This window comes from Saccharomyces eubayanus, chromosome XII, assembly GCF_001298625.1.
Source record: "Saccharomyces eubayanus strain FM1318 chromosome XII, whole genome shotgun sequence".
In the NCBI taxonomy this organism is placed as follows: domain Eukaryota; kingdom Fungi; phylum Ascomycota; class Saccharomycetes; order Saccharomycetales; family Saccharomycetaceae; genus Saccharomyces; species Saccharomyces eubayanus.
The window spans coordinates 267,081-280,250 of record NC_030971.1 but is presented as its reverse complement, the minus strand read 5'-3'; the positions used below and the strand labels follow the sequence as shown (position 1 = coordinate 280,250).

General features: G+C 40.1%; 6 protein-coding genes across 6 annotated transcripts; 4 read left to right on the top strand and 2 right to left on the bottom strand.

Annotated features, from left to right (window-relative positions):
- Window positions 1-26: 26 nt before the first annotated feature.
- LAM6 (Lam6p) lies at window positions 27-2,123 on the bottom strand (the record flags this gene model as incomplete). The annotated part of the gene is made up of 1 exon (XM_018366663.1): window positions 27-2,123. One exon carries the CDS (start codon window positions 2,121-2,123, stop codon window positions 27-29), a length of 2,097 nt encoding a protein of 698 aa, XP_018220502.1.
- A 233-nt stretch (window positions 2,124-2,356) lies between these two features.
- RGR1 (Rgr1p) lies at window positions 2,357-5,605 on the top strand (the record flags this gene model as incomplete). The annotated part of the gene is made up of 1 exon (XM_018366662.1): window positions 2,357-5,605. One exon carries the CDS (start codon window positions 2,357-2,359, stop codon window positions 5,603-5,605), a length of 3,249 nt encoding a protein of 1,082 aa, XP_018220501.1.
- A 176-nt stretch (window positions 5,606-5,781) lies between these two features.
- XYL2 (D-xylulose reductase XYL2) lies at window positions 5,782-6,852 on the top strand (the record flags this gene model as incomplete). The annotated part of the gene is made up of 1 exon (XM_018366661.1): window positions 5,782-6,852. One exon carries the CDS (start codon window positions 5,782-5,784, stop codon window positions 6,850-6,852), a length of 1,071 nt encoding a protein of 356 aa, XP_018220500.1.
- A 194-nt stretch (window positions 6,853-7,046) lies between these two features.
- Window positions 7,047-9,332, top strand: MEF1 (Mef1p; the record flags this gene model as incomplete). Its single annotated transcript, XM_018366660.1, has 1 exon — window positions 7,047-9,332. One exon carries the CDS (start codon window positions 7,047-7,049, stop codon window positions 9,330-9,332), a length of 2,286 nt encoding a protein of 761 aa, XP_018220499.1.
- Window positions 9,333-9,507: 175 nt separating this feature from the next.
- Window positions 9,508-9,963, bottom strand: FYV7 (Fyv7p; the record flags this gene model as incomplete). Its single annotated transcript, XM_018366659.1, has 1 exon — window positions 9,508-9,963. One exon carries the CDS (start codon window positions 9,961-9,963, stop codon window positions 9,508-9,510), a length of 456 nt encoding a protein of 151 aa, XP_018220498.1.
- Window positions 9,964-10,248: 285 nt separating this feature from the next.
- PET309 (Pet309p) lies at window positions 10,249-13,146 on the top strand (the record flags this gene model as incomplete). Its single annotated transcript, XM_018366658.1, has 1 exon — window positions 10,249-13,146. One exon carries the CDS (start codon window positions 10,249-10,251, stop codon window positions 13,144-13,146), a length of 2,898 nt encoding a protein of 965 aa, XP_018220497.1.
- Window positions 13,147-13,170: the final 24 nt, after the last annotated feature.

Below are 13,170 nucleotides of genomic sequence, written 5' to 3'. Positions count from 1 at the left end.
TACATACATACATACGTGATCACTCGTTACAATCTACTGCGGTCTCTTCGTTTCGACCATTGCACCTCGGCAGGTATATCTAATAAATTCCGGTGCACGGTAACGTCGTTCTTATGCGTCATCAATTTTGTCATTTTGTTCATTTTCTTGTTCAGTTTCATCAAGTACAGCAGATTCAGCGTCAACAGCACTAGTATCACTATGTTCACCCAATTGAACCTCCATCTATCGTTGCTCACTTCTGGGGTTTCCCCCGCAGCGTCAGTATTCGTCTCGGGCAGTGCCAGTACCAACTCGGGCGCAATTTTCCTTGGTGACCCAAATGACGCAACACTTGGTAACGCATTGAGTGCATCCGTTCTTTCCTTGCTTAGTTCCACATACTCTCCTACGAACTGGTCGACCAACTCTACAAGATCTTTGGTGGCACTGATTTGCCCGTTTTTACAGTTGCTCTCTACCATCGGTTTAATCCAACTGGACGCGTTCCAGTCCACCCAGAAGCTTACCTTCAATATACAACCTTGCCCCTGATCATCCCAGCGAAACATGTACCTCGTCCTGGTGCTGAAGCTTGTACCACTCGGGACGTTCGGTGTTCTTGTTATACTTAAAACGTTTATATACCTTTCCCAGTCGCAATGTAAAAGAATCTCCGTCACTTGGCAGTTAGTGGATTTGGGCCCCACGGGAAAATGCAATTGTTTGGTATATTGGAAATTTCTGTAATGCTGTCCGTCCTTGTTGACTTTTTCAAATGTCCCAATATGCGAAATATTCGATGAGTCTTGATCTTTTAGGAAGTTCAATTCAAAAATTGGATTGTCCTCATTGAACATCATTATGAAAAGCAGGCCTGGTGGAACATTGAATTGGCGTTCTACTAGCACATATTCGTTGTTTACCTCGGGTTTATACGGGAAGTCCATTGTTTCATCCACATGAAAGGGCCCGTCATACTGGAATGGGGCATTTTGCTTCAATCTATACACGGGCCTGCGATAATATGTTGTTGAAGAACCAAATGTTGATGGTGGCGACGACGATGACGACAATGATGGTGAAGATGAAGATGCTTTTGGCGTCCCCGTATAATCGTCCACAGACCTGATTGCTTCTTCAATGAGCATGTCGTTCTCACTCATGTACGAAGCTCTGCTTGTGGGTTCTGTAGTCGTTGTCGATATGAAATCGTTATATGCATTTGTAGAAACACTGTTGAATATGGAGGAGGGCGCCGGCGACATGCCCTTTGTCTTGGAGATCCTTTCATCCACCTCCATAACATCATTGATCTTGGTCAAATTCTCCTTCGACCAAATGCGTGTAATCAATTCGAAAACCTTATCTCTTGACATGAATCCGGAAAATGTATATTTGTTTGTTAACGTCTCTATAGAAATGGCACCTGAATTCGTGGCCACCTTGTCCAAGTACTTGATTTCATTCAATGGAATTTGCACCTTTGCCATCCAATTTAGTACAGTAGAATTGAAACATATATGTGTGTCCGAAAGGAAAATCCTGCCTTGGTAGGGGAATTCTCTGTGGAAGTAGCAGAAATAGTCCCCGACAAGCTTTGCCTTAGAAGGTATCGATTTGAAAATTTGATGGAACTTCTCATTAGCCTCCTTGGAGGCGAACCGAACCTCTGTATCTCTGGCTTCATTGGTAACTGTATCCTGTGAAGCTGATTTCAAGGAAAATGTGCTTAAAACTGTGTCAAAAAATGACGACCGGGACGAAGAATTCGAGATAGGCGGTCTCTTACTATCGCCATCAGCACCATCACCATCACCATCACCATCACCATTCGCCGACGTGGCCATGATGAGATTATTGACAGACGTCAACGCCGTCCCATCACCAATACGGGAGTTTTCCAGAATAGAGTTCACATCTGACAAGTGCGGATCTGCAGGCGATGACTTCAACCCATTCAACGGTACTGAGCCGTCTCTGCCAGGCGAAATCAATAGGTGCTCGGTAGAAGACTTCTGGAAGCCCATACCCTTATTTATTCTCCTCGCACCGTCCACACCATCCTCTTCCATCAGCGGCTTCACTGCCTTCAATTCATTGTCCATGGTCATACCAGGCTCGCGCATACTGTCCCCCCACATCCTGCAATTAATCACACCACCCTCTCTTCCCTGTGGTTCACTGCCTCTTTGATGCCACTAAATTCAACTAGTTTGTCCCGCTTAATGCTAACTAAACGATTGTCCCATCGCACGGCCGCTGCTGCAAGTAAAACGGTGAATTTTTCAGGCATTTAACATGGGTTGTGTTGTGATAGATCATCAGGAAGAGAACTAAAAACGGGTAGGAAAGTATAGGGTTTCTCGGTTGGGCAATGACTACCACGATAGGTTCCCCACATATGCTGGCTAATGAGGATAGACTTTCTAACGAGATGCCCGCGCTGAAGGACCATTCTGAGCAGAATGGACAAGAGCAACAGGGTCCTGTTAAGAACACTCAACTGCATAGTCCCTCAGCAACCGTCCCGGAGACCACAACTGCTCAGAAGGAGTCTCTGGAAATGGTACCGACCAGTACAAGTGCTGCAGCGGGAGCCGTAACGAGCACACCACCGCCCTCGTTACCACACGTTGAGATTAATCAGGTCAGTTTAGCATTGGTAGTAAGGAACTTGACGGTATTTACCATGAAGGAGATTGCTCAATACATGAAGACTAACGTGCACACTCAGATGAATGAGCCCAATTCAGCAAAGAAAATACGTTTTTTGCAACTGATTATATTCTTAAGGACACAATTTTTAAAACTTTATGTGCTTGTAAAATGGGCCCGTACTATAAAACAGAACAATTTCCATGTATTGATCGATCTTTTGAACTGGTTTAGAATGACCAATATGAATGTCAACAATTGTATCTGGGCTTTGAAGAGTAGCCTTGATTCCATGACCAATGCTAAATTGCCAAATGTGGATTTGGTCACTGCTTTGGAGGTTTTGAGTCTTGGCAGACCTAATTTACCTACGCACAACTTCAAATTGAGTGGTGGCGGTGACTCCACGGATGCAGTAGATGGAATGGCTAAAGTGCCCCTGAGTTTGATTTTACAAAGATTGCAGGATCTGAACTTAACTGTTTCGATCAAAATTGCATTAATGAACGTTCCTAAACCGTTGCATAACTATCGTATTAAGAACGGCAGAATATACTTTGCTGTAACCAATGAATTTGAGATTCAGTTATCCACTGTAAATAGACAGTCGCCCTTGTTTTTCGTGGATTTGAAACTCCTATTTAGCACAGAAGCTGAGCAGAGCGTTTCAACCGTAACAGAATCCAATTCACCCAACGGTAGCAGCGGTAACAACGATGATGGCTCCAACCCTAACGGTAATAGCCTACCTTTAAATAAGCCAAGACTGGAGAAGTTAATTAATGAGATTCTTTTGAAAAGTAATGATCCCTTATCATCTCTTTACAATTTCTTACACAAATATGTGTTGACACTACAACTATACATGGTTCATAGAGAATTTTTAAAGCTAGCCAGTGGTGGGAAATTTTCCAAAAGTAACCTGATCCATAACTATGACTCCAAAAAAAGTGTAATTACGGTTAGATATTGGTTAAATGGTAAGATGGACAGTAAAGGTAAGATAACCATTGGTATTCAAAGAACCACAGAGAGTCTTGTTTTGAAATGGGATAATCAAAGTGCATCAAGGGCCAAAAATATGCCTGTAATTTATAATAACATTGTATCAAATATCGAAGGTATCCTGGACGAGATCATGTTCAACCATTCAAGAATTATCAGATCGGAGCTGTTAGCAAGGGATATATTTCAAGAAGACGAGGAAAATCCGGATGTTTTATTATTCCAACTTCCTACAACATGCGTTGCTATGGCACCTATCCAATTAAAGATCGACTTATTAAGTGGGCAGTTTTATTTCAGAAATCCGACTCCACTTTTATCGAATTACGCCTCAAAAATCAATAGAGCAGAGAGTCCAGAGGAATTGGCAAGAATTTTACAACAGTTGAAATTAGACAAGATAATTCACGTTTTGACTACCATGTTTGAAAACACAGGATGGTCGTGTAGTAAGATCATCAAAATTAATAAGCCAATCAGGACTCAGTTGAATATCAACAACAACAATACTTCGAAGACGGAAAGTAGCACCGTTGTTGATAATAACTCCAACAGTGGCGATTTTTCCCTGTTGTTACAAAGGGATCTGTTCATTAGGTTACCACACTGGCCCCTCAACTGGTATCTAATATTGTCGATAATATCCTCTAAAACATCTTGTGTGGTGGAAAAAAGAATTGGTAAGATTGTCTCACAACGTGGAAAATGGAATTTAAAATATCTGGACAATTCTAACGTAATGACAGTTAAGTTGGAGTCAATAACGTATCAAAAAATCATGATATTGCAGAAAACTATTTTGAACAGAATTATTAACCATATGCTAATTGATTCCTTGAATCAGTTAAAAATCCATAATAAGATTTGTTCATCTGAAATGATTAACGAACAAAAACTACCTCAATATATCGTTCAGGGAGGTAGTACTAACGATAACATCTCTATCATAACACTAGAGTTAGAATCCTTTTTGGAAGGTTCTAAGGCGCTAAATTCCATACTGGAGAGTTCCATGTTCTTGAGGATAGATTATTCAAACTCCCAAATACGATTGTATGCCAAGTTTAAGAGAAACACGATGATGATCCAATGCCAAATTGATAAACTATACATCCACTTTGTGAAAGAAGAACCACTTGCCTTCTACTTGGAGGAGAATTTCACAAGCTTAGGTATAATAATTCAGTATTTGACCAAATTTAGACAAAAATTGATGCAATTGGTTATATTGACAGATGTTGTGGAAAGATTACACAAGAATTTTGAGTCCGAAAACTTCAAAATAATCGCATTACAACCCAACGAGATTTCCTTCAAGTATCTCTCTAACAACGACGAGGATGATAAAGATTGCACAATAAAGATACTAACAAATGACGATTCTATTAAAAATTTAACAGTGCAATTATCACCTTCGAACCCCCAACATATAATACAGCCTTTCTTAGATAATTCGAAAATGGATTATCATTTTATCTTTAGCTACCTACAATTCACGTCATCTTTGTTTAAAGCTCTAAAAGTAATCCTCGTTGAAAGAGGGGAAAAATTCCGTACTGGTGGAAGCCAGTACTCGACCATGGTGAACATCGGATTGCATAATCTAAACGAGTATCAAATAGTATATTATAACCCTCAGGCAGGTACTAAGATCACAATATGCATAGAATTGAAAACCGTTTTGCATAATGGTCGTGACAAGATCCAGTTCCACATTCATTTTGCAGACGTGGCACACATTACCACGAAGTCCCCCGCCTACCCAATGATGCATCAAGTAAGAAATCAAGTTTTTATGCTTGATACAAAGAGACTAGGGACTGCAGAAACTGTTAAGCCAACCCTTGCATCGCACGCCATCCGTTTGGGCAATGGTGTTGCTTGTGACCCCAGCGAGATAGAGCCTATCCTGATGGAAATCCACAACATCCTCAAAGTCGATTCTAACTCCAGTTTATCCTAGAATGATTTAATAAGTACTCCGACGTATCATATCCCAGGAGATTGTAACCCCTCCCCTGAAATAGTTCGAACTTAAAATTGAAAAACTGTATACATATATATATATATATATATATACTTAAACCCACAGCAAAAAGACATATTCACACTACCTACAGAACAGAGGGCCCATCAGGCATGACAGAATTAACTACGCAACAAGCTGTTGTCTTAGAGCAGCCTGGTAAAATTGTCTTAACTAATGTTAATATCCCCAAAATTTCAGACCCAAACGAAGTAATCATTCAAATCAAAGCCACAGGGATATGTGGTTCAGATATTCACTACTATACGCATGGCAGGATTTCTCATTTCGTGGTGAAGTCGCCAATGGTGCTTGGACATGAATCCTCGGGTGTAGTGGCACTTATAGGCGACAACGTCAAGACGCTTAAAGTGGGAGACAGAGTGGCACTAGAGCCTGGCTTCCCCAATAGGTTCTCATCAAAATTAAAAGAGGGAAGGTACAACCTGGACCCTGATTTGAAATTCGCAGCTACACCACCCTATGATGGAACCTTAACAAAGTATTATAGGGCTCCCAAGGATTTTGTCTACAAAATACCTGATCATGTGTCTTTCGAGGAAGGGGCATTGATGGAACCATTGTCGGTGGCAGTCCACGCAAACAAGCTGGCCAAAATGAGATTTGGCGCTCGATGCGTCGTATTTGGAGCTGGGCCCGTAGGTCTGTTGACTGGTAAAGTAGCCAGTATATTTGGGGCCACTGATGTAGTCTTCGTGGACCTGTCCGAAACCAAACTGGAAAGGGCCAAGCAGTTTGGTGCGACACATACGGTCAACTCAGGTGACTTGCCACCTGGTGTCAGTGTAGAATCTGTTATCAGAAAGGCTATTGGTAAGAAAGATGCCGATGTCATATTTGAATGCTCTGGTGCTCAGCCTTGCATCAGAACAGGCATCGAGGTTTGCAAGGCAGGTGGAACGTACGTTCAAGTTGGAATGGGGCAAGAAGAGATCCAGTTTCCAATCTCAAAGATCTCTACCAAGGAAATAACCTTACAAGGCTCCTTCAGGTACTGTCAGGGAGACTACAGCGACTCTATCGAGTTAGTCTCGACTGGGAAGCTCTCGCTCAAACCCCTGATTACACATCGCTACCAGTTTAAGGAGGCAATTGAGGCATTCGATGAGAACAGGGACCACCCGCTGGACAACGTTAAGACAATAATCGAGGGCCCAGAATGAAAATGGGCGCATTCCCAATTATATATTCTGTTTTGTATGCTATATACGATTCAATTCTGATGATTTTTTATTATTTGTGGGGGGGATTCTAGTAGTGGCCGAAATTTCCAAGATGAAAATATCTATGAAAGGTCGAGAATTTAAGCAGAGAGGCTGGACTAGAAAGCGAGAAAGTATACGATTATAGAGCTAATATGAGTGTTCAGACAATGATGTGGGTGCCTCGGAGAGTGGTTCGAGGCGGTGTCCCTTTTTTTGTTAACTCAAAGCTGTGCTTGGGGCTCTCAAGGAGATCTTTCCACGGGAGCTCAATAACTCGTTCTACATACGAGGAGGAAAAAGTTTTAGTGGATGAAATAAAGCAGCAGCTGACACCCGCCGACATCGAACTATCCAAGAAGCTACGTAACATTGGTATATCCGCACATATTGATTCTGGGAAAACAACTTTTACTGAACGTGTTTTATACTATACAAAAAGGATCAAAGCTATTCATGAAGTTCGTGGTAGAGATAATGTGGGTGCAAAAATGGATTCCATGGACCTTGAAAGAGAAAAGGGTATCACTATCCAGTCTGCCGCTACTTATTGCTCTTGGGATAAAGGGGACAAGAACTACCATTTTAATTTGATCGATACGCCGGGCCACATTGATTTCACTATTGAAGTGGAGCGTGCTTTGAGAGTGCTCGACGGTGCTGTTCTTGTTGTTTGTGCTGTTTCGGGCGTCCAATCCCAAACCGTAACTGTTGATCGCCAAATGCGTAGATATAATGTTCCTAGGGTGACTTTCATTAATAAAATGGATCGTATGGGTTCGGATCCTTTCCGTGCCATTGAACAACTTAACTCGAAACTAAAGATTCCTGCTGCTGCCGTACAAATACCTATTGGAGCAGAGTCGACCTTGTCTGGTGTTGTTGATCTAATTAATAAAGTAGCTCTTTATAATAAGGGTGATAATGGGGAGATCATTGAAAAGGGACCAGTTCCTGAAGAGTTGAAACCCCTAATGGAAGAGAAAAGACAACTGCTTATTGAAACGCTGGCTGATGTGGATGACGAGATGGCAGAAATGTTTTTGGAAGAAAAGGAACCTACTATAGAACAAATTAAAGCTGCTATTCGCAGAGCCACAATTGCCAGAGCTTTCACACCGGTTTTGATGGGGTCTGCCTTAGCAAATACTGGGATTCAACCTGTTCTTGATGCTATTGTAGACTTTTTACCAAATCCTTCTGAAGTGTTGAATACAGCATTAGACGTGAGCAAGAATGAGACTACGGTCAACCTAGTCCCTGCGGTACAGCAACCGTTCGTTGGACTGGCATTCAAATTGGAAGAAGGCAAATATGGTCAGTTAACATATGTTCGTGTCTACCAAGGGCGCTTAAGAAAGGGTAATTATATCACAAACGTGAAGACTGGCAAGAAAGTGAAAGTGGCGAGATTGGTTAGAATGCATTCCAATGAAATGGAAGATGTTGACGAAGTTGGATCTGGTGAAATATGTGCTACTTTTGGCATTGACTGTGCTTCTGGTGATACATTCACCGATGGTAGTGTTCAATACTCCATGTCATCCATGTATGTTCCTGATGCCGTTGTTTCTTTGTCGATTACACCAAAGTCTACGGATGTATCTAATTTTTCAAAGGCTCTGAACAGATTCCAAAAGGAAGATCCTACATTCAGAGTGAAGTTCGATCCTGAATCTAAGGAAACTATTATTTCTGGGATGGGTGAATTGCATCTGGAAATTTACGTAGAGAGAATGAGACGTGAATATAACGTAGAATGTGTCACCGGTAAGCCACAAGTTTCTTATAGAGAATCTATCACTATTCCTGCAGATTTTGACTACACTCACAAAAAACAGTCTGGTGGTGCTGGTCAATTTGGTAGAGTTATTGGTACTCTATCGCCTGTAGAAGATATCACCAAGGGCAACATATTTGAAACCGCGATTGTTGGTGGGCGTATCCCAGATAAGTATTTAGCTGCATGTGGTAAAGGTTTCGAAGAAGTGTGCGAAAAGGGACCATTGATTGGTCATCGTGTTCTAAAAGTTGAAATGTTAATCAATGATGGTGCTATTCATGCAGTGGATTCTAATGAACTATCGTTCAAAACCGCTACTATGTCTGCGTTCCGCGATGCCTTCTTAAGAGCGCAACCGGTGATTATGGAACCTATCATGAACGTGTCAGTGACATCGCCAAACGAATTTCAAGGTAATGTCATCGGTCTTTTAAACAAGTTACAAGCAGTGATACAAGACACAGAAAATGGACATGATGAGTTTACACTAAAGGCTGAATGTGCCTTGAGTACAATGTTTGGTTTCGCTACATCTTTAAGAGCTTCGACTCAAGGTAAAGGTGAATTCTCGTTAGAATTTAGCCATTACGCTCCAACAGCACCTCATGTACAGAAGGAATTGATCTCTGAGTTCCAAAAGAAACAACTTAAAAAATAGTTAACCCCATTCTCCATAAGTGAAAGAACCTTGTAAATACAAATCCAGAAAGATAGAAAGAAAAGACGGGGAATATAACTAATATACATACTGATTAAATAATCATATATAAAAAGAGCTTTCTGTAAATATAAAAATAACAACAAAAAGAAAAAATCTAAAAAGATTATATCTCTCAGGAAGTATAAGTGTCATCTGTTTTGATTTTATCCAAAAGGTCCTCGATCTTAGGACCCATCAGAGGTTGACCCGACCTTGTTCTTTGGGTCATTCTCTTCTTCCTGTCCTCTCTCATCTGGAACTTTTCCTTGGATACTCTGATTCGTTCCAGCTCATCATTCCTTCGTTCGTTCAGTTCATCTCTTTGTAACTTCTTTCTTTGTTTCTTGATCTCCTTCTTCTCGTCCAGTTTTTTCTTGCCTTCCGTAGCCCTGGCTTCCTTGATCTTTCTAACAGAGTCTTTCACACCGGTTCTAGGTTCCTTCTCCGGTACCGTATACCCTTCATCCTTTAGAGCTTTGAGATATTCCTTCCTAAGTCTGGTCTTCTTCGTGATACTTCTCTGAATCTCTTTTACCTTATACTCCCTTGTAAACTTCTTTCTATTCTGACTCTGCTTAGCTGTACCCATGTTTATCTGATGTATTATTCGCTGCTCCACCTGGTATATTGTCTGTTTACAGCTTCTTCTGAGTGGTTTGCGATGAGGTTAGTATCGAAATTTTTCATTGTTTGATAGAAAAGTAACATTTCGGGCCAATAGCGAAATAAAAAAGATATAGTGAAGTAAAGGTCAAAACGCCAGGTGAGAATAAAGTATCTTTGATATTCAGGGAAGACGCTGCAACAGATAAGAACTTTGGTGTAAAGGTAGGGAAGGGCAGTGGAGTATAGTAGACAACGCTTTTTGGCCATTATGAAAAGGTGTGCTCCGGCCATATTGAAAACTTACAATTATAATAGAGGTATATGGAATAGTGGCGTGCCCGATCGTATAAGAAAACTACTTCGAGATAAGTCGACCTCACCTTTATGTTCACACGATGAGAGAAATCTAGTCTCATTCTTTATGACGCGTGAAAATATGCCTCTGAAGTCAGCTGGTACTGCATTAACAAAGAGGACGACATCTGCAATAACAACAACATCTGCTACCACGGCTTTTGAACGGCAGTATCTCATAAAGTATCTTTACCGACATCAAGCTCATGGAAACGTGATAAAAATTGCGCAAAACTTTCTTTAWACCACCATCGATTCACGAAGATTGTTAAGGCAGGATGTATCGTTACCTGAACTGAAAAAGTTTCTTCTCTCTTTACTAATTTTACAAAGAGGTGTCCAATTGGATCAAGCAATGGGTGATGTTATATCTCAGTTTCTACTAACACAAAAGCAAATGGTTGTAGATTTGATTAACTCGATTTTTTCAAAGATGGTTACAATGAACATGCATGGTGAAGCAGTATATAAGTGGGTCAAGTGGATGAAATTAGTTAACGGTCATTGTCAATTTACAAATTATATGGAAAACAGAATAGTATTGAGGAACTTCCTATCATTCATGAGGCGATCTGATGTTCACCCTGATTATATATCCTACTTGAAAGCTATTCAGCTCACTCAAGGGCCTGCACTCGCATCCCAATTTGCAACCACGCTGATATTTTTACTGACCTACATTAGGAACTTTTCCTTGGCAGAAGATGTTTGGAACTACAAGTGTGAGCATAACCTACCGATAATAGATTCTGACCTGACGTGCATTCTAAAGACATACTGTCACATGCAAAAATTTTCACTGGTTCCACAAACATATTATAAATATCCTGATGCTCAACACGATCAAAATCAATTTGATTATTTATTGATAGCACATTCCAAGCTCCATAATTGGGACGCATTACAATCACAGTTTAATGCTCTTTTCGGTGTCGGTAAATTGCCCTCAATACAACATTATGGTATTTTGATGTACACAATGGCCAGAATTGGTGAGTTGGATAGTGTCAATAAGCTATATACTCAACTATTGAGAAGAGGAATGATACCGACATACGTCGTTTTGCAATCTCTATTATACGCACATTATAAAGTTGRGGACTTTGCAGCTTGCTTCAATCAATATGAACTATTCAAGAAATATGACATAGCGCCTTCAACAGCAACCCATACCTTAATGCTCAAAGTGTATCGTGGTCTAAACGATCTTGACGGTGCGTTTAGAGTATTGAAAAGACTAAGTGAGGATCCTAGCGTGGAAATTACCGAGGGGCATTTTGCCCTACTGATACAAATGTGTTCCAAATCTACGAACTATCTGATTGCTCAAGAATTATTCAATCTTATGACGGATCATTATAGTATTCAGCACACTGGCAAAAGTGTTGCTTCATTGATGGATGTATACATTGAAAGTAACAGGGCAGCAGACGCAATAGCCCTGTTTGAAAAATACTCAAAGGACCTATCCTGGAGAGATGGCTTAATCTCAGTATACAACAAAGCTATAAAAGCACATATTAGTTCACAGAACTCCAGTAAGTGTGAAGAAATTTTTCACAAGATTACAGATTTAAACCTAGCTGTTGACAGTGAATTTTATAAGATGATGATCAGATTTCTAGTCAAGTTAAACCGGGATTATGATACGGCATTAAGTATCATAGATCAACTGATAAAACATCCTGTGATTAAAGTAGACGCTACACATTTTGAGATTATAATGGAAGCTTATGACAAAATAGGCTATCGCGATGGTATAATTAATTTATACAAGTTAATGTCTCAAAATAAGGTCGCAGCAAATTCCAAGATCTTATATTTTATATTGAAGGCCGTTGCCAAGAAAAGTTTACAAAATGATGGAGAAGTTAAAGAGACGATAAAGATGGTAGAAGAGATTATGGAAAATGCTTCCAATGGAACCCTTGATGTTACGTACAACAAGCTTCACCCTTCCGTCATGGCATGGCCAATGAGGATGGTTGTGAAGCATGATAGTCCACAGCGGGCCTTGGAGTTATACAATCGCTACAATGAGCTTTTCTTCAAAAAGCATGACTGGATATCAAATAACAACAAATTCGTAATGATGAGATCTTTGCTGGTACTATTGGCTCAGATTGAACAATGGAAAGATTTTGAAACATTGTTCATTAAGTATATGGATCGTGTAGAAAATATTGAGAGTTTACCATCGTCTACAACACCAAATATCAAAATGAAAAGTCTGTTCAGTGGACTTTTCCCATATAAAGTAAGCCAATTGGTTGCAATGAATAAAATTGATGAATTACCACTGCTGTGGAAAAAATTACACGAGAAAGGTTTCATTTTGGACAATATGTCCTGGAATAGCACAGTAGACGCACTTTTTAAAGATTCAAGGACCATTTCATATGGTTTGAAGATTGTCGATGATACTTTAATTCATGGACATGACTTGATTCACAAATTTAGACTCTTAACAAAACTATCCCAAGATACGACACACTCAAGTCATAAATCTTGGTCAACATTAGAAATGAAAGAAAAAGATCCGTATAAGTTCCAACCCAAGTTATACTTACAAAGTGACACTTACAACAGTATAGTGAAACAGCTGGATACATATTTAAATGGTATTGATGACATAACAGAATTGGAAACCCGGATACGTGATTTTATATCGAATTACAGATATTTCATGAAAGATTATTTATTGAAACCTAGAGACAACATTAGTAAATGGGAACAGATTGAAATGAGACATTCCTCGTACTTTAAAGAACTAAGAAAACTTAAAAAAGTACTGCCAGCCAGCAACTTTTAAAAAGCATGCTATATTGTATAATCA